The 23,819-nt window shown below is 52.6% G+C and overlaps 1 protein-coding gene across 4 annotated transcripts in view; it reads right to left on the bottom strand.

Annotated features, from left to right (window-relative positions):
- The window catches only part of MLPH (melanophilin), a 39,354-nt gene extending 15,848 nt beyond the window's left edge, over nucleotides 1-23,506 (bottom strand). For 2 of the 4 annotated variants that reach the window (XR_013993531.1, XM_081051614.1), the window contains exons 1-8: nucleotides 23,346-23,506; nucleotides 18,443-18,576; nucleotides 7,299-7,520; nucleotides 7,043-7,155; nucleotides 5,057-5,095; nucleotides 3,393-3,496; nucleotides 2,170-2,298; nucleotides 505-709 (exon numbers count right to left, since the gene is read on the bottom strand). Coding sequence is in view for 2 of the 4 variants with exons in the window: in XM_081051614.1 (XP_080907740.1) it covers nucleotides 505-709; nucleotides 2,170-2,298; nucleotides 3,393-3,496; nucleotides 5,057-5,095; nucleotides 7,043-7,155; nucleotides 7,299-7,520; nucleotides 18,443-18,552 (922 nt within the window). In the remaining 2 variants the exon portion in view is untranslated. The remainder of the gene's footprint in view (nucleotides 1-504; nucleotides 710-2,169; nucleotides 2,299-3,392; nucleotides 3,497-5,056; nucleotides 5,096-7,042; nucleotides 7,156-7,298; nucleotides 7,521-18,442; nucleotides 18,577-23,345) is intronic. The other 2 variants (XR_013993532.1, XM_081051615.1) reach the window with 2 other exon arrangements.
- Between the last annotated feature and the right edge of the window lie 313 nt (nucleotides 23,507-23,819).

The raw sequence follows: 23,819 nt of genomic DNA, 5'->3' as shown, positions 1-23,819 counted from the left end.
TCGGGATTTCATTAGAAGCAAACTGACAACAAAATTAAATGGAGCCAGTCTGGGTTCGCAGCACTTACAGACCTCACGGCTCACAGCGGGGAGCCCACGGGAGACCAGGGCAGGTGCTGCCCAGACGGGACCTGCACCCTTAGCCCCCAGTGGCACTTTGGTCCTCAGGTGTGGAGCTTCCCTTTTCCCTTCAGGACACCCGGTCTGGTGACTGCTGGTCCTCGTCATCTCAGGGAAATCTGCCTGTCCCCACCGTAGAAGGGGGGGCAGTGAGCTGTGCAGACCGTTCAGGCGTCCATGCTGGTATTTGAGTGTTGCAAGGGGGGTCCCCAGCCCAGGGAGAGCAGGTGTCCATGGTCTGCACACACCAGTGAATCAATGGCAGGAAGGGGCTACTTTAAATCAGCCAGTGTGTCTGCTCAGACAGGGGTGGTGGGCAGGTTTTCCAGAAACCCCCTCCATCATGCAGAGCCCGTGTGGAAGATGGCAGCCAAGGGCACGTACCGGGTGTGGCAGTGATTCCCAGGGCGTCTGTGCAGGACTCTCCAGGCAGACAGAGCTCAGAGAGGGCATTCCGACCGGCAGGTGACAGGCTGTCTGTCTGCTCTTCTGGACGGGGGTGGCACCCTGAGGCCCCGCCCTCAGCATCCTCGGGGACCACAGCCTCCTGGGACGTGGCCTGCTCCGACCAGGGCTCCCCTGTGAGGGCCTGAGCACACAGGGCCTGTCAGCTGCAGACGGGCAGCCCCACGGCGTGTGGATCTTTCTGTCCCCTTCCTGAGGGTTTCCAGGCACCACCTGACTGACCAAACTCGGTTTGACTTGCAACTGGGTTCCGTTTAATTTCAGAAATCGTGCTGAAAGCTTTTGTTGCCTCTTCTGCGTCCTGTCTCTGGGGAGGGTTCACTATCAGAGAAGGGTCCGAAACACTGCTGACAGCCTCGGGGCACAGGCGCACCCAGAGACCAAAGCCCTGAGGAAGTGGGGGCACGCTGTTATGATTATTTTTGAGGGGTGGGGTGCATTGTTCTGTGTATGTCTGAATCCTTGAAGGCCAGAGAGGCAAAAGTGGGTGGGGGTGGGGTAGCCCCTTGGATGCCCCCCACACCCCTCCTCCACCCTTCCTCTGGCTTGCAGATGGTTCCCTCTATTGTGCCATCATCCCCAAAGAAACAAGGCACTGAGGGCGTCAGGAAGCCACACACCTCGCTCCTTTCTAGCCTGGTTGTTGGGGGTGGGGAGGAAGGAAGCCGGCCCCAGGCCCTAAAGGCCACAGGTAACCAGAACTACAGGTGCCAGATTGCAGCTGGAGCAGGACCTGTGCCCCAGAGTTCTTTTGGATGTTGACTCCAGGCCCTGCTGTCCCTCCCAGCCCCAACAGGGGTCTGCAGACCAGCCTGGGCACACCCCAGCCCTGCCCCAGTCCGAGGGACCCTCAGAGTTCAGGGGTCCTGCTGAAGCTGAGCGTGGCTCTGGGTCGTGGACCCAAGCTGCCCGTTGCTCCGTCAGAGTGCCGCGTGTGCGCCAGGCACTGCCTCTGGTCCTGAAAATGATCCTGCCAGGTGATCATCACCCCTTTCCAGGTGTGTGTGCGTGGGGATGGAGCCCCACGGATGTCCCCTGGCCAAGGTCACAGGCTAAGGAGCAGAGTGACCACATGTCCTGGTTCCTGGAAGGCCCCTGTGGACGCCAGACGTGCTGGTGTAATTTTTTACGGCAGCCTCTCCCACCTGCAAGACTATCCTAGTTTGGGCAAAAAAGCACCTGACCCCTAATAGGACAGAGGCCCAGACACACATGTCAGGCCGGCTGACTCCAGCGCAGACTCGTTTCCTCCGCTGTGACCTCCCGAGTCGCAGGGTTCAGCCTTATTCCTGCGACAAGTACCCAGCCTGAATACCTGGGGCCCCTACCTCGACTGGCCTGCACCCCACTTGTCCCAGCCGCCAGCTCAGTCTTTCCAGAGACTCGCGTTCTGAGAGGGTATGAAGTTTCCGGGTCTTGCGTGCCCTCTCCCAGCTGTCCCACTGCCTGTCACGCCCCCATGCCTGGTATGACAGCACAGCCATCAGATGTTGCTTCCCAGAGCCCTGTCCCCGGCCCGGGGCCTGAGTATCTGTAGCTTAGGTTATCCCAGGAAAGGTGGGGCGGGAACGAGAGCCCACTGACCTGCAGGCTGTCCGAGGCCACTTGGACTGAGGACGGGCTCAGGTGACTGAGAGGCTGAACGAGGTCGTCAGAGCCGGCCTCGAAGTCCACGCTGTGAACAAGCAGCAGGCGCTTCTTGGCCGGCACAGACTGGGCAAGAGGAGAGTCAGGCTCAGCCGCACAGGGAGCATGTCCACGTTCTACACTAGAAACAAAGTGGACCCCCGCCCGGACGCCGCACCAAGGGCCCAGGCCCACCACCCATCACAGGGTCTTCACGCCCAGTGCCCCTTACTCCGTGAGCCTCAGCTCCTGACAAACACATGGCTGCTCAAAAGCACGGAGGACACAGGTCCCCACAAGCTGCAGCCTTGGGGGCAGGCAGGCTTCTGGAGGTCGGCCAGGTCCCTCTGGCCCCTGGGGTTTTGGGCAAAGGAGGGAGCGCCCTTTGGGGAGGAAGACATGGGCAGGAGCTATGGAGAGCTCTGGTTCTTAAGATGCAAGAACAGAAGTTTAATCCTAAATCCCTCATGATGAGTTTGATCCTCCAGCTGTATTCTGTCAGCTCAGGAACTAGCACATATAGAATCTTGTCATAAAAAGAGGTTTCTCGTGAAGCAGCTAGGCAGAGCTGGCCAGTACTGAGTCTCACAGACCCTGTCCCTCTCCAAGTGGGTCCATCTAAACGCACCATCGCCTGCCCCACCCCTGCACTGCAACCTGCTCCCCTTCCGTCATCTCACCCGGAAATCCTGGGGGTGACCTTGCTTGTCTTTATCCTCAAAAATAAGTTAAAAAATAAGTGAAAACAGAAACAAACACCAATAGAAGCAAGGGTCTGGTTGGCTATAAAGCAAAAAATCTCATGCAGGAGAGCCTTCAGGGTTTACTTCCATGACAGACGCAAAGGTCACCTTTGGAGGTCACCAATGTGCACTCTGGGGCTCCTGCCTGCCCTCCGACTCGTGCCCCTGGGACTCTGGCTAGATGGGTCAGGCAGGACCGAAGGGCCAGGCAGTGTTCTCTGTAGGCTCTGCTCACCCACAGCTTTGGGCTTCTTACTGTGTCCACATGCTAAAAGCACATTCCTGTTTGTGCTCAGTGATCTCAGAGATTGTCTGACATGACAGAGAGGGGGTGTCAGTGCTCATGGGAGGTGGAGTCACGACAAGTACTGAGATTTCCAGGAAATCAGAACCCAAGGCTGTAGCTGGAGGGCAAGAGGGTGGTTGAGGAAGACTTACTTTGCTGCCAAGGGGCTGGGCCTGGGCCACTGTGTCTAGTTCTCCACCTGCATCTGTCTGCTCACTGTCTCCACTTTTCTCTCCAGGGCCTAACTCAGGCCCACCTGCAAAAGACACCTGCATGGCTCCATCCAGGGAGAGACAGATTGGGGGTACCCCTTTGTCAGTCCATTCATCCATCCATCCATCCATCCATCCATCCATCCATCCATCCATTATCCATCCATCCATCCATCCATCCATCCATCCATCCATCCATTATCCATCCATCCATCCATCCATCCATCCATCCATCCATTATCCATCCATCCATCCATCCATCCATCCATCCATTATCCATCCATCCATCCATCCATCCATCCATCCATCCATCCATCCATTATCCATCCATCCATCCATCCATCCATTATCCATCCATCCATCCATCCATCCATTATCCATCCATCCATCCATCCATCCATCCATTATCCATCCATCCATCCATCCATCCATCCATCCATTATCCATCCATCCATCCATCCATCCATCCATTATCCATCCATCCATCCATCCATCCATCCATCCATCCATTATCCATCCATCCATCCATCCATCCATCCATCCATTATCCATCCATCCATCCATCCATCCATCCATTATCCATCCATCCATCCATCCATTATCCATCCATCCATCCATCCATCCATCCATTATCCATCCATCCATCCATCCATCCATCCATCCATCCATTATCCATCCATCCATCCATCCATCCATCCATCCATCCATCCATCCATTATCCATCCATCCATCCATCCATCCATCCATTATCCATCCATCCATCCATCCATCCATCCATCCATCCATCCATCCATCATCCATCCATCCATCCATCCGCTGCTAAACACCCAGACAAAGTCCTCTGCTGGTCTTACAAAGTCCTATCCGAGCATCAGTTACAACTGGTCCAAATCATAGCAGAAAATGAATGGTCTGCATCAACGATCAATGGTCACACCTGCAGGAATTCACCCTCCATTTACTGACCCCCTTTCAGGTGACCTGAGGACACTGAGCTGTGTGGGTGGAGGCCTCGAGCTAAGTCATGCTCTCCCCACAGTGTCACTTCTGCTGGTCAGCAGGCCGGGCCTCAGGCACGGGTGGCAGGGCTGTGAAGCTCAGCCCCAAAGGCCCCCTCCTGTCTTTGTTCTCCCCCCTGATTGTCCCCAGCCAGCCAGTGCCCCTCCTCAAAGCCCTCGGACTACAGACCTCGACCTTGTAATTATTTTTATTCTCTCTGGACAGTGACAGTCTTGAGGACAGTCATGCCAAACCACCCAGTCAGGGCACTGAGACGGGCACTATATCTGCACCGAGGGAATGTGGAAATGGGTTTCCAGAGGCCTGGGGGTGTATGAGACCTGTCAGGGTGGTGTCACTGCCCCCCCCCATTGAATATGAACAGCATCTCCGTGACCCCTTGGTTATCAACCCTATACGTCCCCCTGTCCACAGGGGACAGAGTTTGAGACATATTAGCCCATCTATCGAGATCAAGCCATGCTTAAAGGAACCCAAAGGATTTCCCATGCTGCTGAGAGATTTCTATCCTGGCACTGAGATTTCCTGAACACTCCTGGGAGTGTGGGAACAGAGGTAAAACCATCTGAGCAAGAGGGACTTACCATTGACGTCAGGCGAGCTATGTGCTCTGTTAGGCAAACCTACAACCAAAGAAAAGGTGCTGAGAAGAAAGACACCCAGGACGGGGCTCTTCCCCATCAGTCCACAGAGACTGTCTGGCAGTGCCTGCCCTGTGATGGGGCCTTGGGCAGACGCACCCCCCACTCTGAAGGCTCACTCAGAAGACACCCGCCCCCGTACCCCCCACCAGCTGCACACTGTCTGAATTAGGCCCAGACTGCGCCAGGTTTCAAAACATTAACTTCAATCATTTCCTTTTCTGTTTGTTGGAATCATTTTTTTAAAGGCACAACGTTCCCAGCTCTTGTGCTGTCTCCATGCTCCCTTTCTCAGGGTGCTGCGTTCGCAGGCGCTGGCAGGGAGAACGGAGAACACAGTCTGTGGGACACCCCTCCAGGGACCTGAGACCCACGGCAGAGAAAGCGCGTTCCTGTTGTCCCACAGCGCCACCTCCTGGCGCTTGGTTCTGACAATTTTGAAGTTGGTGGGATCCGGGTGCTGATGGCTCCCGCAGCTGTAGGCCCAGACCCTGGCTGGGCATCACATCCTTGCGACCTTCTATGTAACACAGATTCCTGAGCCCACCGGTCCCTAGCATCAGTCAGCACCGCCCCGGGTGAGGCCCAGGTCCTCAGGCTCCCATGTGGCCTGTGGTTTCCCACCGTGAGCTGCCGACTTTGGAGTTGAGATTCTCAGATGCTTCCTAGTGTGGCTCCCCTGCGCTCAGCCCTGAGCCCTGTGGACCAAGCTCCTTCTGCTGCAGGACGCCCCCACGGCTGGCTCCTGGCTGGCTGAGTGGGCATGGGCCCCAGACCGAGACAGAGGCATCAGTCTCTAAGAAGTATCCTGGGGAAGAGCTCCCAGGAACAGGATGGCTGTCCCTCCCCATGTGGCCGGGGACTCCCAGCCATGTCTGTTGTCTCCACGTGGTCACCAGGAGGGCCACTGTTACTCTTACAAAAGCACAGCTTTGGACGACATATGCAATCCTCTGAGCAGCCCCGTCACTGCCTGGTCCCCGCTCCAGTGCTAAAGCCATCGTGGGTGAGGGTACCTCTCACTGATCTCCGTCCTCAGAACACGTGCGCCAGCACCATGGCGCTCGGACACTCTCAGGGTGACCCTGGCTAACTCCTGCTGCTCCTGCTCATCAACCTGGGGCTTTAAGGGACACAAGACACAAGTAAGGTGCCAGCAGCTTGGGGGAGAGGCTGGGGCACAGTGGGGACACCCCCAATGCAAGGAGCACAGGATGTGCTCTGGACATTACGGTCTAAATGCTGGCCAGGCTTCACGGCAGAACCTGGGACTCGAGGGACAGGGACAAGGCACGTGCTCCCCGCAAACACTGCTCCGTGATCTCCATTCGCGTGCAGGACAATCTGCCAAACTCAGGCTCTCTTACGTCCTTCCCCTGCAATGACCGCTCTCCAAGCACCCACAGGTGGACAATGAAGGTGCAATCCTATTTGTATAAGACCAGTATGGATATCAAGTTCATCAGGACATAAATAGTTGGATTCAAAACACTGAAGCAAGCTATGGAGTTCAAGTCAATTCCTCCAAGCCCTCATAATCATCAGACTTGTTGAAAGGTGAGCCTAGGCCCGTAGCCCCTGCCCAGGAGGAAGCGCCCGGGGACGTGGGCTATGAACCATTGCTGGGCTATTCCATTAGTGGCTGAGTTTGAAAACCTTGGCTATGGGTTCTCAACTTGCTACGAAGCTCTGAAAAAATATGGTTTCAAATAGTGGAGGTGTCAACATGCAGACTTCCCAGGGGGCCGGGCAGGGCTGGCCAGGGGTGCAGAAGTTCGCAACTCATACAACAAACAGCCAACCTCATAAAAAACACCAGAAACGGACTGACAGCCATTCCAAAGGGATCTGCTTGGTCCTGAAACATTAAAACATGTCTGGGAACCAAAATGGCCCCCCACTGCCACCACCGCCGGGCCCACTCCTCACCTCTTCCCGGCAGCCGCCCACAGAGGGACCGGATTACTTTGGCACTGCCAAACCGCTTGAAGCGGGCTCTCACATGCCCGTAGTACCACTCCAGCGAGCCCATCTTCACGATTCTGCAGAGAGATGGAGCTCAGGCCCGTGGCACTGCTGTAGGTGACACGCAGGTATGCGTGACCGCCATGCACACCTGCCCCACCAAAGGGACACACTGGCCCCGAAACCAGCAGTGGCACTTGACCTCCAGGCCCTGGCTCACCTGGCCAGGTGGCAGGGGTCGCAGAGCCAGCCCGGCTCCTCTGGGTGGACATGGCTGCAGCTTTTGCAGATGAAGAGGTGGCAGTTCCGGCATTGCCTCTTGGGGTTCACAAGGAGCCGGTAGCCCTGCAGGCAGTGGGCACAGTGGGTCTCGTTCAGATGGGCCGTGTTGGAAACCAGCTCCCTCTGGGAGCTTTCCTTCTTTATCTTGCCCTTCAGCCCCCTTAGGAAAATAGAAACAGGAAATATATTGGACGTCTTGTTTTTGCAACAGGCTTTAAATATGTGTGTGCACACACAAGGGAACTTTCTCATTTGCAAACAGTGACAAAACGTCGGCAAAGGCACCCACAGGCAGCCTGTACCACTTGCAGCACCAATCCCACTCCACACGCTCTCTCTAGGGGAAAGACCAGGTGCAGTGAGGGTAGGCTGGGATTGAAACACATTATCTTTATAGACATGGAAGTGCACTTAAACAGCTCTGTGATTGTTTATAATTGGACATTTTTCCAGGCTGCATGCTCATGACTTTCATTCACTGTCAAAGGGCCACGAACCACAAAGGTTCAGAATCACAGGCTGGGACAGTTCCCACCGCTGCCTGCGCAACCTTACGTCACTCAGTGTAACAGAAAGAGGATGGACAGAGGCTTGAAGCCCACGTTCTTGCCCAGCTCTGAGCCAAACCCTGAGTGTTTGAGACTTGGAACTCAAAGCTCACAGACTCTGCTCAGGTACCCTGGTTAGCTGGGTAGTCATTGGTCATTAGCCTCTAGGGTCTAATTTCCCTCAGAAGGGGGAGGGGGTGAGGGCTGCAGGAGCCCAGCAGGGATGGGGCCAGCTGCGGGGGTGCGGGTGGGGGGATGCAGGCAGCCTGGTCAGGTAACGTGATTTTCTAGACCCAATCTGTTCCCAGGGTTAGTGGTTAAGAGGAGGTTAGAGAGGAGAGAAAATGTAAGTGGTTGATGGGCTGGTCAGAGCAGGCCACAGAGAACGAACGCAGAGAAAAGGCCCATTCGGACGGTGGGCTGGACGAGGCTGACACTCTCTGCTGTGACACAGCAGGCCTGCCACACCTGCTTTGCTACAACAGCCTGAGTTAATGGCCTTGAGCTGAGGACAACAGGAGGCAGGCTGGCACCCCACTGAGAGAGCCTACAGGTCACTGCACCAACCCTAGAGCTGTCACAGAGTCCTGAGGGCAAAGCCAGATGGCATTTCCTCAACAAGTGGTTTTGGGTCTGTCCCTGCGGGGGAGCAATTGAGCTGACGACTCCCCAAGTTTGTCCCCATGGCTAGAATGGCTTGGCTTGGAGAGTGCCCAGAACAGGAATCATCTAGCACCTGAAGCCTCAGGAAAACCACCGTTCTAGACGGTCAGGTTTTCAGTAACACGGCTTCCTGGTGAAACTGCCAAGTTGGACCGACTGGAAAGTGTACCCACCGCTAATGAACACAGTCCTTTTGTTCTGTCTCAGAGAATGTCGGCCAAATGTCATATTTTAGTTTGACGTGAGAACCAATGAATACGTTCTTAGAGACATAAAGTAGACAGACACTAGGGGCCACTGTCTTCTGAGAACTCTGCGCCTGTGGTTCCTGACGGGACACCCTGAGGTGGTGAGGCTTCAGACAATGGAATAATCCTGAGAAGCTCGGGGCGACCAGCACTGGATTAAAGTGAATTAAAGGGACTGCACCTCGCTGATACTCCTCTCCCGACTATTCGTTAAAATACTCATACAGTCAGACACAGAACTAAGACTCTTATCTCATCTTGGAAAACCAAGACAAAATGGCCAAGTGGTTGTAGGAATCTAGGGGCCACTGACTACGGTCTAGATAAAGCTGCATCGACCAGGTCCAGTCTGTGCTTCAAACCGAGGAGCCCCTGCAGCCAGGTGGGAAGGCTCTGGTGTCCTCCATTGCCACTCTTGCTGTGTGTACATGAGCCAGGAAACCTAGAGGCCAGCCCTCCACTGGGCGGCGCCTTGTCCAGCCTCTGTGCCAGGGCGTGCCCCCCATTCTCTGTCTAGGCAGAGCTGTATCCACCCATCACAGCAGCAGCAGATGAGGACCTGTGGAGCCACCCTGCCTCTCAATGCAGGCTTCTGCAGTAAGAGCCCAGGAGAGTCCTGGGCTGGCGGCTGAAGACTCACATATTTCAGGTGCAGAATCGGGGGGAAAAGAAAATTATACTCAGCTTCAGATTCTATAAAACATAATTTCTGTTCTTTATAGCTGGAGAACAGGAAGGGAGGGAAGAGGAGGCCCCATGCTGGTCTAGCAGAGTGGTACCAGACGATGTCTGCCGGTGCAGGTACATCACCCCGACCTGGGGCTTCAGATAATGAGGTGAACAGGTCCAGTGCAACCCACACACCACAACCGGGTCGACCAGATGTCACTCTCGTACGGCTACTTCAGTAGGTAAACACATGACATGCACCTACAAGTTAAGTAGCCTTCAGGAACAGAAGGCACCTCAAATGTGACTCCTAGCAGACAGAGAAGAAGACCCGAAATAAGTCTGCTTGGTGTGCTAATAGGGGCATAAGAGGGAGGAGTGGGAGATAAAGAAGAAAGGGAAGGGCCATGTTCGTGGAGGTGGAGAAGAGCTGGCTAAAATCAAGATGGAAAGGAATTAAAGTTGACACCAGGGAGGAAAATGGGCAGAATTTCCACGAAGAATATTAAGTCCAGTGAGAATAGTGGATTTCAAGGTGTGATCCAGGGACCTCTGGAGGTTCCTATGACCCTTTCAGAGGGTCTACAAGGTCAAAACTATTTTCATAATAATACAAAGATGATATTAGCCTTTTTTGACCTTTGACACATGCACCAATGATGCAAAAGCAACAGTGGGCAAAACTCCTCGGGCCTGAGCACAGATCAAAGGAAAGGTATAGAATGTTCCAGTGGTCACTCTATTCTTTGCCACAAAAGTAGAGCATGTCTTTGATGACACATGTCTTTGATTAAAGGTATGTCCTTGATGAAATAGTGAAAATTATCATGTTATTAAACCTTGACCCTTGCACACCTGTCTTTTGAATATGGAATGAGAAGTGTACAGAAAGCTCTTCTGTAAGCATTGAGGTACCTGGTGTCTTCATGAAAGGAACCGGCAGTTGTCTGAGTTCCATCTAGAAAGTTTTCCCATGAAACATCATTTTTTACTAGGAAGAATAACTGAGAGATAGACTTATCTGAGTTGGATGTTTGTCAGATATTGTCTCAAAAATGAAGTCAAATTTGCTCTCCTAGAATGTAGAGCAAAGGGCTGGAGAGGTGGAGACAAGGAGAGAAGACGAGGACAGTGGACAGGAGAGGACATGCCTCACAAATGGAGGAGAAGTAGTGGAGAGGTGTCCCTGAGACAGGAACCCACAACACATCCTCCTCTGCCATCCGACTTCCAGCTCGCCTGAGGCACCAACCTTGAGAGCTGTGAGTGGAGGACTCCAAGCAGAGTGGAGGGTTAATGCCCTCTGTTCTCAAGGGGAGTAAATGTCCTCTGAGCAAAGGCTGATTTGATGCAAGGAATCTCCTTTCAAGACAGGAAGAGGGAGTGAAGGAACATGGAATGGAGGAGAAGGCTGAGAAGGCATAGAGAGGTCAGGCCTCTTATGATGACATTGGGCCACCCAGACAACCCAGGGTCACCTCCCGACGTCCACGTCAGCTGCTAATTGCACCTGCAATCTTAATTCCCCTTGGCCATGTACCCCAATATTCTCACAGGTTCAGGGGGTCAGGATGTGGATATCTTTGGGGTCACATTATGCTGCCAGAGTTCTGAGGGGGAAGAGGGTGAGGCCTCCCTTCCAGCTGAGAGATTCCCAAATAGAAAACCTACACCCCATGCCACTCCTGAGAGAACAGCTTGAAGAAGTACTCCAGAGGCCTGAGAAAGGGACCTCAAGTCTGACCTTAAGGATGGGAGGGCCGAAGCGCGAGAGAACCAACAAGTCACAGAACGAAGAGCCCAAACTGCCGGAAGTACTTGCTGGGAGAGCACAAAACATAATGTAACTGAAGAGCCATTATGTGGACAAAGTCCCGATTAGCGGGAGAAATATCAGATATCACCGTGAGGGAAACGGAAACTTGTTCAAGTTCTTTGAGGCCATCTGAGGAGGATGACCAAGTGGTGATAAAAATGATAAAGAGGAAGTCCATGGTCACGTGAGACAGAGCCTCACCGGAACCTCCTAAGGGATATTGGACCCAAGTTAATTTCCTCCTGGGGCTGGCAGCTGACTTCCTGTTCCCGCCCCTGTGTTTTCAGCCCTAGAGTTGTGTCTGCGCTGCCAAGTGGCCCAGGTAGGGGTGACTTCAAATTCATTATTATTACTATTATGATTTTTAAGGCAAGGCTTGGTTCTCCCATGTCTCACGCCAGGTCTGACATAGATTTTCCCAGGAATTCTGGTCTGTTTGCAGAAACTGCAAGCCTGCATCACCACCTGTTTGTCTTTCTGGGGAGGTTCCCAGGCCTAATATTTGATTTGTGGGACGTGCCCCTAAAAACAGGGCGTTCTGTTTAGGCAAACCCAGTCCTTGCCCAGGGCCTGAGTCACCAGCTCCCGCTCCAGTGTCATTTTCCCTGGGTTTAGGAATACTTAGTAATTTCCACCAGGAACACAACAGAGACCCCCTCAGTAACACAGAAGAGTGGCCAACGGGACTTCAGGTGAGCACGAGGGACGCAGTGCACACATCAGCAGTGGAACGGGCTCTGGCATGTCAGGACCAGGCGCTTCTTTCCCCCATCTGTCCCCAGGTCCCTTGGTGCAGGCTGCCCGGCCACCACAGGAGCTCTAGGCAATTTCCCAGAGGGAGGGAGCTGAGACACTGGGACTATTGACTGGATGTTTCCTTCAAGGAAGTTTACTTTGGTGCTCCTTTGTATTTATGTGACATTAAAAATAGACTTGTGATGATCTTTTCTGTACGTAAAACTTTCTTAATACCCAAGTAGCATGAGTGAACATGGAACACTTAGGAGAGAAATAATACAAAGCATTACATAGCAAGGTCATCTGCCCTCCGATATTCCCAGTTGTAGCAATTCCTGGCCATTCTTCACAGCCGGGAAACTGGCCTCATCCTCAGTCTCCATCTGCAAATGGGCGTAAACCAAAGAGCCACATCGTGGGGTTGTCTGAGGATTAAGTGAGGTGCTGCGAGGCGCGGTATTTATGTTGTTTTTATTTTAGTTTAGTTTTTCTTTTCACCCATTCCCTCACCCTACTCTCCCTGTTGGCAACCATCAGCTTGTTCTCTGCATCTGTTTTCTTTATTTTTCTTTATTTTTAATTTATTGGGGTGACAATTGTTAGTAACTGTTTTCTTTACCGATTTGTTTTGTTTTTTAAAATTCCACTTATAAGTGAAATCATACAGTTATTTGTCCTTCTCTGACTTATTTCACTTCACACAATACCTTCTAGGTCCACCCATGTTGTCACAAATGATAAGATTTCATTCCTTTTTATGGCTGAGTAATATTCCCTTGTATATATACCACTTCTTCTTTATCCATTTGTCTATCGATGGACGCTTAGGTTGCACCCATATCTTGGCTATTGTAAATAATGCTACAATGAACATAGAGTTTTTCAAATTAGTGCTTTTGTTTCCTTCAGAAGTGTTATTACTGGGTTGTACGGCAGCTCCAGTTTTTAATTTTTTGAGGAACCTCCATACTGTTTTCCATAGTGGCTGCAGCCATTTATTTTCCCACCAACAGTGATGGGGGCTCCAATTTCTCCACTTGTTGTTTGTTGATTTATTGATGATGGCCATTCTGACAGGCGTGAGACGATATCTCATTGTGGTTTGAACTCGCTTTTCTCTGATGATTCGTGACACTGAACATCTTTTCATATGTCTATTGGTCATCTGTATGTCCTCTTTGGAGAAATATCTATTCAGGTCTTCTGCCCATTTTTAAATCATATTGTTTGTTTTATTGGTGTAGTATGAATTCCTTATATATTATGGATACTAACCCCATATCAGATATATCATTCACAAATACCTTCTTCCATTCAGTAGACTTATTTTTTTTTTCATTTTTTTTATGGTTTCCTTTGCTGTTCAAAACCTTTTTAGTTTAATGTAGTCCACATTTGTTTATTTTTCCCCCTTTGTTTCCCTTTCCTGAGTAGACATATCCAGAAAGATAGTGCTGAGAGTTATACCTATGTTTTCTTATAGGAGGTTTATGGTTTCAGGTCTTACATTCAAGTCTTTAACCCATTTTGAGTTTATTTTTGTATATGGTGTAAGAAAGTGGTCCAGTTTCATTTTTTTTTGTGCATGTATCTATCCAGTTTTTCCAACACAACTTACTGAAGAGACTGTCACTTCCCCATTGTATGTCTTTGCCTCCTTTGTCATAGATTAATTGACCATATAAGCAACGATTTATTTCTGGGCTCTCTACTCTAGGCTATTGAGCTACGTATCTGTTTTATGCACGTACCATACTGTTTTAATTAGTGTAGCTCTGTAGTATAGATTGAAATCGGCGAGCATGGTGCCTCCAACTTTGTTCTTTCTCAAGATTTCTTTAGTTCCCCTGGCATACGGAATAGCTGATGTTCTCCAAGGAACTCAATTCCAAAGGAGAAGGAATTAAAGAAAGCACGAGTGGTAAGAAACAGTCATCTTCCCAAGGTGCCTTTCTGGAATCAGCAGCTGAGTTTTTGCACCTGAAGCTGGAACAAACTCCTAGAAGCCTCACCTGGCCCCCTCCCACCTGGCCTGCTTCCAACACCATCCTCTATCCTTAGGGGCCCTGGAGGTTCTTTCTGGCTCACAGGACAGCAAGAGACGGAGTCAGAGATGGAGGTGCCCCTTTGAGCAAAGCCTCTGTTGTCCACTTTCCCTCCCCACACCCAGGGAAGTGACCATGCCTGTGGGGCTCACAGCCCAAGCCCTGCACTGGGCAGCAGATGAGGCAGAAGGATGGCTGTTCTCTCACCCAAGTGCTGGCACAAAGATTACCCACAGCAAGACACACGTCCTCATGGCAGTGCCCCACCTGGGACCTGATGGTAGGAAATGGGTATTAGGTCAAATCCATCCTCAAGCACCTTCTGAGGCCAGTGTCGTTAACGTCCCACTTTTATACATCTTTGAATTTTCGATTCTTTGGCACGTAGCAATGTCCTGCTGGGAAGCCAGGAATAACAACACACCCCGTACAGTCAACACTCCAGTCCTTAGTCCCTTGTCACACACGCCAGCTTCAGGGAGAGATTTATATCTGCCTGGGCTGAGTCAATGCCGAGATGCCTCCCCCTTCCTTCTCAGATTCCCGGAACAGCCTGCAAAAGGCCTGCCGCTCAGGAATTCGACCCCTGGGAAATTCCTTCCCATCCATTCAGAGGAAAGTCACAGCCGAGGTTAATGCTGTCGGCAGCCCTGTTCCCTGGAATAAACACTCATTCCACTTGGAATGCCACGTTAGGAGGCTCACGGTGGACAGTGGCCAAGACGCTCCAGCCTTTGCACTTTCACAATGGGGGTGGCCTCTGGGGAACCATGGGTGCCCTGAGTGTCTTCAGCACAGCCTGGGGGAGGCTCGGGCCCGGGCCAGGGATCAGAGGTGTTAGTGTCTTGGCGATAGTGTGGTCACGTGGGTATTAGTGAAACCAGTCTCACAGACTCATGGCGTGCGGTCCTGCCAAATGTTAGAGACCTGGGCCTGCTCCTTTGTCACACACTTTGACAGAGGAGCCCTGAGGGTACGCTGGTCAGATGACGTGGGAAGAGGTGCCAGGTCTTCGCCCAGCCCTGCCTCAACTTCCTTCACAGTCCACTGATGCTCCGGAGCATTTGGGGAGAAATCCACCTGATGCACATTTCTGTTATCTTTGTAAATACAAGAAGAAACACATTTTTTGTTTGATTGTTTTCAAATTGGTATACTTGGTGAATTGGCTGTTTTGCAAGTTGCCTCTGGGTACATTTGCTCCTGGTGGGTTGACCGTGAGCCCACACACTGTGGCTGACCACCATGCAGGGGAGGGAAGTGATGTCCAAGTAACGAACGTGTCTGTTGGTCTCACGATGCCTGCCCCCCCCAACTGTGTCTGTCAATGACCGTGGTAGGTTTTCGATCTGGGCTATCCATTTGGCACCCCTTTTGGAGAATGGCAAAGACATCGAAAGCTCGTCTGAACAATTCTTGAACTGCTCAGTTTTGATGGCCACCCACTTAGCGGTCACTTGAGGACCAGTTTCTCCATTCAATCTACTGTTGACTCATAGATTAGAGACTTGGGAACTGGGAGCGAATATGAGACTCTCCCCAGGAGATCGTGGAGAAACCCAGAGTCACGCTACAGAAAATGGGCTGCTGTGTGGGCCAGACCTGGGTGATCGCTTATGTTGAAACTGGTTAAATGAGTAGGTGAACACTGAGAAGAGACTGGGACGAAGGAAGCTTATCATTTAAAAAATTATCTTCAGTCTCATAACGGACTGCTGGTGTTTTAGCCAACTGCTCTGCAGAACGAATTTTGGTGTCAAGAACCCAGAGCCTTTATTCTAAGCTTCTTCCAGCTGTGGTCTTTTTCCGTCTCATTACACTGGCCCTCAAGCCTCCAGACCACATGCCTGGGCCCTGCGGCTGCTGGAGGGTCAAGGGCGCACTGGAGAAGAGGCTTCTCACAGGCAGAGAGCTTTGCTGGTTGTTGCATATTTAACCAATTGCACAGTGAACGAGAGACATCAAGCACAATCAAAAACACACAAAAACCCCTTCACTATGCCCCCACTGTTTACACAACGCTTTACTTCCTGAATGTATCACCAGCGAGTATCACTAGACCCATGTTTGCACAGTAAGAACCAGTCATGGGAGTGCTCTTCAGGCTTCAGTATTCCTACACTTTGACGTGGACTTTCCACACCACTACCTCTCTGACTGCTTACGTTTCCAGACGTTACATGATACTCTATTGTATTAACGTTCCCCAGACCACCTCTCTCCATCTGATAGACACTGGGGATATTTAGTAAGCCCACCCCTCAATCACATGGCGGCCAAGAGGACCCACCTCGTCCACTGTCCCCTTCTGAGCAGACAGTCTCAGGCACCTGTGAACGAGGAGGTGACCCTGACCGTAACCCACTGGCCTGGGGACCTGGACGAACCACTGACTGTCCACAGGAAAGGGTGTCATGACCAGTGACCTTACAGCACAGGACTTAGAGGTTACCTGGGCATGTCTCCTCTTCCCCATGTGAAATGACTAATGCGTATGAAAACAAGGAATGAGGTACCCACATGCAAGAAACACATGCGAAACCCACTTCAGCTGAGTCTGGACGGAAGGAAGGGCTGACCACAAGGGTCGCAGGGAAGAGAGTGCCGGCCTGGGAGACAGCTGGAAGCAGTGGGGGCACTGAGCCAGACCCCCACAAACACTAGAGGTGCTGGGCAGAAGCACAATTGCCCCCTTTACGATTAATTCATTTGTCGTGGACTCGGTTCCATGTTGGAGCCCAGGAGCCCCCTCAGCTGCTCCTTCTCTGTCTGTTTTGGGGTTCGGTCTGTCTCGATCGCATTCCCTCCCACACAGGTCTCTTCCAGCCCTGCGGCTTTAAACTCTGAGCTCAGCTGTCTAATGCTCCCCCCACCATAAACATCTCCGTCCTAGTTTCCCAAACCTGTGAATCGTCACCGTGCTCAGCAAAAGAGACTTTGTACGTACAATAAAGGGTCTTGAGATGGGAGAGGATCCCGCATCACCTGGATGGACAGGTCATAACAAGGTCCTTACGCGGGAAAGAGCGGGCAGAGAGTCAGAAAGAGAAAGGGGCTTGAAGGACGTTACGCTGACGATGGCCAGGAGCCAAGGAATGTGGTGCTTCTTCTAGAAGCTGCAAAAGGCCGGGGACAGATTTCCCTCCTGAGCTCCGAGAAGGAACACAGCCCTTCTGACACCTTGATCTGAGGACTTCTGAGCTCCAGAACCAGGAGACATGGCCGTGCACTTTAAGTCACTGAACTTGCAGTAATTATAGGAGCACTAGGAAACGAATACAAGTATCACCCGCATGGTGAAAACTCCCATAGTCACTTCTCTTCTGAACTCCAGCCCAGTGAGTGGGGAGCCCACGGGTCCAACTCCGATGTATCTGAACAGTTTCCAGCTTTCCCCCAGGCCTTTCCACCTGTGCTTTCCCCAGGTGAGGGGACAACTCCATCCTGCCAGGTACTCAGGCCATGACCCTGGGGTCCCCCGTGACTCCTCCCATACTCTCCACTCCACATGCAATCTGTGGGCACGCTCACTGCACTGCCTTCAAAGTCGTCTGATCACTTCTCAGTCACCCAGAGCTTGCAAGGCAGAAGTCAGGCCCTGTTCTTCCCTTGCTCAAAGGTGACTCAGAGAAAGCCCCCAGTCCTGTAAAAGGTCCACCAGGACCCACATGACCTGCAGCCATCACCTCCCTGACTTCCTCTCCTTGCTCTGCCTGGAGCCCCCTCCAGGCATTCTCTTGGCTACTTCTCTCACCACCTTGAGTCTTTGCTCAAGTCTCCTTCTCAATAGGCCTACCACCCCACAAAAAACACCCCAAAAAGACAATAAGGAGCCCAGTGGAAATTAAACGTTAGAGGCTGGGGAAGGACTAGACAAGGCCAAGGGAGAAGCAAACAATGCCAGTGGGCTCTCGCCCCATCTGTGGGGAGAGTGGTGCAAATGGTCGGGGGCCTCACGGAGAAGAAGGGCTGCCAGCCAGTACTGTCAGAAAGAAAGGCAGACGGTCAGCCTTCATCCTAAAACCCTGTGATCCCAACATTCTGGGGGGGACTTCCCCCTTTATTACCTTTAGCTTTTCTATTCTGCTAATATTGTGGCCTTACCATCATCTGGCTTAGGAGGTGACGTCACCCTGGAAGCTGGATCAAGTTGAAATAAAACTATTCAGGGAACACCTGAAAGTCAGGTTGGACAGTCAGACCCCCTCATTTTAATTATGAGGAGACTATTGCTAGAAGGTGGACCATTTCCCAGTGCTCAGCTTCCGTCCAACGTCTTGCACCCGCACTTGGGCCGTTCACCCACCCAGAGAACCCAGAGGACGGGCCCCCGGGGCTCAGCCTTCTGCACTTACTCCAGTCTTTCTTCTTCTTTCCTTCTAAGCTCGAAGTCCCGCTGAACCACTTCCCAGACGTGCCTGGCCTCTTCCTCCGTGAGCTTGGAAAGATCCAGTTTTTTCCCCATCTCTGCTTCTCCTCAGGGTCACACCTGAAAAATCACAGGATCACAGTGGTCAGCCCAGGAAGCCCGTGGATGGCACCTAAGTCATAAAGTGTGAGGCCACAGAGAGCACCGACTTCTCAGGCAGTTCGTCTGTACTTGGGTTAAATGGTTTTCCAAAATAGGCAGATGTGCGTCTGGAAATTGGGACAGTTCAAATAAATGAACCTATGTGAAGAATTCCCAAACCCTAAAGAGGGACCTACTTCCTGCCCCACAGGCCTCACACACTTAGCATGGGTCCTTTATTCTCTTTCCACCATGGAATGTGTCAACGATGTCAATACCAGGGGGCACGCTTCTTTCCCCCGTCCCAGGGAATCCCCGAGAATTGCTCCATCACTGGGCTTCTCGCCTTAGAACTCTGGGAAATGGAGCAACTCCGCTGTGGGCGCCGAGGCTGGGGCAAGATTGTTTGGGTGATGGGTTCTGCTGTGGTCACCGAAAGTTTGCAAACCGCTGTGTGACTTCAGCAAGTCTTCCCTGAGGACCGAAATCCGTCTTCTCAGGGACATCTGGGAAGGGGTCCAATCTGTCTGCTCTCACTGGGAGTACTTGGAGCCAAAGGAAAGACTTAGGCTTCTGATTCTGGGAGTGTCTCCTTTCCCTGCCGCTGACCATTCGAAAGTGCTCACTGTAGAAACGTTAATGAAACGTGCTCTGTGCTAGAAACGGACTTCCATTTTTTTGCATAAGAGGTTGATTATGAAAGGTGACATTCTCTGAGCAGTGCTGAGGTCCCATTCAACAGGAAATTTCCACAGAGATCCCATGGCTGCCAACTGAAATGGTCCCTGGCTTGTGCCTTAAAATTGGTGAAGAATAGCTTCTTAAATGTGTTGCTCTGACCCCTGATCGTTTCAGTGTCTCCACCCCCAAGCGCAGTGCTGACTGGGAACATGTATGAGGAGGTTGCCCTCAGGGACGGGAATCATTCAGACCATGTTCGTTACCACTGGATTTAGATTTTGGACAAGAAAATGTTAAAACGAAACTGATTCGTGATGTTTCCCTTGGAGCACGTAGTTACTGGTTTTTAAAAAACTGGAACAAAATGTTGTTTGATGAATGACTGGGGCTTATTCATTTTATTTATTTATTTATTTATTTTTTACCATTTTTGAAAAAGAAACATTGTATCCTAAGAAGCATGTTCACTGAAATTCTATTTTCAGAGCAGAAGAGAGGGCCGTGATTGTCAGCTGAGTAGTTACCCCTCTTCTCTCTTAAAGAAGTCACAGCCCCAGGCCTCGTTGCAAGAAACTGAAATCCTGAGGTGTGAGGGAGAAAAGCAAAGCAAACAGAGAAAGTGTCCTTGTGTTCTCCTGCAGGTGTAACTCTCACAGCATGGCTGGTGGCCAGGGAGTGGGCAGGGCACCAGTGAGTCAGAAACGCCGCCCAGGAAGCTGCTGGATTCACTCACAGGGGACACCGGGACCCCTCGGTCCTCTTTCAAGCCTGTTTCTTCTCTTTGGTGCTTCTTTCTAATAAGGGACAGCTACTTGGTTCCCAGCTCTCATAGCAAAGACGACAGAGGCCCGGGCACATGGTGCAGGGGGGACCCGAGAGGAGGGTGCCTCCAGGAGGAGGGCAGGGAGGTGGCCCACACTGCTGCCTGGAGTGAGGCTGGGCGGAATCGGCTGAGATGGGGCACGGGGGCCACAAGCGGATGGCCCAGACAGCCTCACCCGCGCCCACAGCAACCTGGCATCACAGGGCTTAGCACCCTCTGGAGGCTGTAATGACCCTGAGTTCATAAGGAGAGTGAGTGATATGTGCATTATGCTCTTGTTAATAAAGCCAGAATGATGGAATATTCTGGAACATGCACTCCACATGCTAAACCAAGACCAGACTGTTGCTACTTCATGGGTCAGATGTTACCTGAAACATTGCACCCAACTGCTTATTTTTACTTCCGGCCCAACTACCGGGTGAACAGGAGGTTCAGGCGGGGCGGGGAGGGAGAGCGACTCCAGATTTCAAACCCACCTGTAGGAGGCTGTGCCATGCGGCCTGGAGACCAGGCTCCTGAGCGAGTGTGTTCTCAGGACAGCCAGAGGTGAGAGCCAATGGCTGATGACGTGGCTCTTTATCTACTGTGACCAAATCGTCCCACTCAGTGAATTAACAAAAAACTTTTTAAAAATGGTCTTTAGAAAATACCTTTAAATTGAATGGAGAGTATGTTGGACTTCAGCATTTGAAACACACAAGCCCAAAGTCCCTGGTATTTTGGGGACGTGTTGTTAGCACTCCCTTGCCCCCGCTTGCCTCAGGCTGATACACTGATGGAGTGTGGTAGAGGGGCAGCCCCTTTGCCAGGCTCAGCCACGCCATGGGACCCAGATGGGCTTATGGAAGAGATAGCTTTTAGCCAGTCATCTCCTGCTTGCTCCCCGGACCCCGATCTCCACTCGGTACGCCTCACCCACAACAGTCAAGGGGGACGGGGGTGGGGGGCACAGGATGAGCTGGACCCATGGAAGGTGCAGGGCTGCTGTGGTGCCGCCCTGGCCCGGGGGACGCCCAGGGTGTATGTGGGGAGGGCAGACTCCAGCAGGCTCTGTCTGCTCCTGGCTTCATTTGGGTGTAGATAACTCCTGGTCATGAGGTTCCCGCACAAAACATAGCCTGGTCCTCTGCTCAGATCTAATCACACTTTTAATCTCTGAGTCATTTAACAGTTATCATGGAGGAAAGAGAGGGTGCATGGAGGTTAACGACTTGGAAAGAGACTGGGTTTGTAAAATGAACATCCTGGACCCAGATCGCAGAATTTAACTGGTGTGTCATCTTTTTCCATTAAAGATCTGCATTCATATTTTGGCCAAATTGAAGGGAAATCTGGGTGGGGGTTTCTCCTACATGACGCTTGGCTTGACCACGTCTTGGGCTGGCTGCCCCCTGAGCCTTGGAACAATGGTGATTATGAGCAGTCACCCAGCCTGAGCAAATAAAACTGGGAAGCCAGGCAAAGTCCCTCACCAAATGGCCACCCAACAGTGGCAGGAATACTCGCTGACTCAGAATCAAGGCTGAGGTACTATTCTTGTTGATAAAGGTGTGGGCACATTCCTGAGGGAAGGCAGAGGTGCCAGCTGGGGGCCCTCTGTGTTAACCTTCCATGGCTGTTTCCCAAAGGCTGCCCCCAGAGCTGGCCTGTGTGGTTCTTTCTGCAGGGAGGGCCTGCCAACCCCCCAGCTGTCATCAGCTGCAGAATGAGCACTTTTCCACCAGGAAGCACCGCTCCCTTGCAGCCGCACCAGGCACACCTGTGGCGCCGTGAGAAGCTCTGAAATGGCTCCTGCAGCACTGGCCCTGGGCAGTGGGTACACGCTCTGCATTGCCCACCGGCCGGCCCATTCTCTCCGCTCTCCCAGCTCCCTCCTTTATACATGGACATAAGTTCTGTATTTGCAGCTAAGACCTCAGCCCCTGTCTCCTGAGCAAGAATGGGCCCCAGGGTGAGGCTGCCGGAGAGTCAGGAGCTGGCTGCTCATCCCTGTTTAGGCACCAGCTGGCCCTGTGACCTGGGACAAGTCCCCTGAGTCTCAGCTTTCCCATCTATACCACGTGACCTCTGTGGCCCTCTCCTGCCCTGCATGATGCTAGGATATTAATACTGAAGGAGGGGGTCATAGGGTGGGGAGGGGGACAGATCCTCCTTCAGAGGTTGCTTCTGCAAAGAACAAGACAGTCAGACCTAGAAGACTGACCCATCCACATGAGGTGGGGCACATGTGGGCAGTCACCCCATTGTCACCCAAGGCCACCAAGTGGCTTTTCCCAGCCCCCTGTACCACTTCAATCCTCCCACCACACCTACTCAGCTGGTAGTAATTTTTCAGGCGCTAATGTCTTAATCAGTTAGACCACTGGCTTCTCACCTGTGTGCCTGGGCTGTCCTCACTGTGCCAATGCCGCTGCTCAGCTGCCCATGCCCTGCAAACACTGGGGCTCTCTCCCTGACTTCATAGCTATGGGCAGTGCCAGCCTTTGCAGTGAGGGGCTGCTTGGGATTCCCTCCCCCATTATCATTCCAACCTCTAAGAAAGAACTACGTAAATAAGATTAAAAAAAGGAAAAACACTACATAAAAACACAAAGAAAATGTGAAAGCCTCAACCCAACTGAAAATGAAGTGGGGTTTTCAATATGTGGTTAAGGTCTAAGCCTGTGAAACCTTTGGGCATTTATGAAGAGGTTTGGCTCAGGCAGGCTCCTGGAGCTAGTGCCCACTCCGGGATGCCCACAGCCCACAGACCCTTCCCACAGCCCTACAGCAAGATGGGTGGCCAGGGATGGGGGGCCTGGCAGCAAACAAGAGATGATTCCACTAAAACCAGGGCTTCTGGAGGCCCACAGGGAGGCCGGGAGGCCTCCTCCCTTTCTAAGACGTCCTCCAGGCCCTGTCCCCAAGATGGGACCGCAGCCCTGGAGGAAGTCTTTCCCCAAACGGCCTTGGGCCCCTGGGTGCCCACAGTGAGAATCCACCCAGGTCTGCAGCCCTGGACCCTCGGCGCGCAGACGCACAACTGATTAAAAACACTGTTTTGCTCAGAATGGGCTCCCTGAGGACCCAGACCACTCTGATCAGACTATCCGGGTGAAGCCTGAAGTTTGGGGTTCTGTAGGCTGAGCATGATCGCCTCACCACCTGGAATGATCCTGGGAGTTTCGCTGGGGGCGTTCGCACGGCAGCACCCACCGCCGCGGACCTCCCTGAGCCCCACCGCCCTTCTCCCAGCACTCACCGACTCCTTCCGAGGGCTGCAGCTCGGAGGAGGCAGGACGTCGCCGCAGCGCGCACGGGGCCACAGCGCGCAGGGCGCACGGAGGGCCTCCTGACCTGCCTCCACAGACCCGCCGCGGGAGAGTCCGCGTGCCGCCCGCCCCGCTCACGTGGGCTGGTCCCGCCCCGCCCCGCTCCGGGAGCACCGGCGCCTCGGGTGCCAGGCCCGGAGGGCGGGGTGGGTGGCCCGGGCCGCGCGGGAGGCGCCTGTGCAGGGGAAAGCCCCTCTGTCCTCGCCCCCAGCCAGCTTCGGGGAGGAAGGCGGCGACGGGCAGGGGGGATTTGAGCCTGGCGCTGCTGGACCCTCAGCACGGTGACATGGACCCTCAGCACGGTGACATGCACCCTCAGCACGGTGACATGCACCCTCAGCACGGTGACATGCACCCTCAGCACGGTGACATGCACCCTCAGCACGGTGACATGCACCCTCAGC

This window comes from Rhinolophus hipposideros (genome assembly GCF_964194185.1).
Source record: "Rhinolophus hipposideros genome assembly, chromosome: 6".
Taxonomy (NCBI): domain Eukaryota; kingdom Metazoa; phylum Chordata; class Mammalia; order Chiroptera; family Rhinolophidae; genus Rhinolophus; species Rhinolophus hipposideros.
The sequence above is the reverse complement of the archived record's forward strand: the minus strand, read 5'-3'. Positions and strand labels throughout refer to the sequence as shown.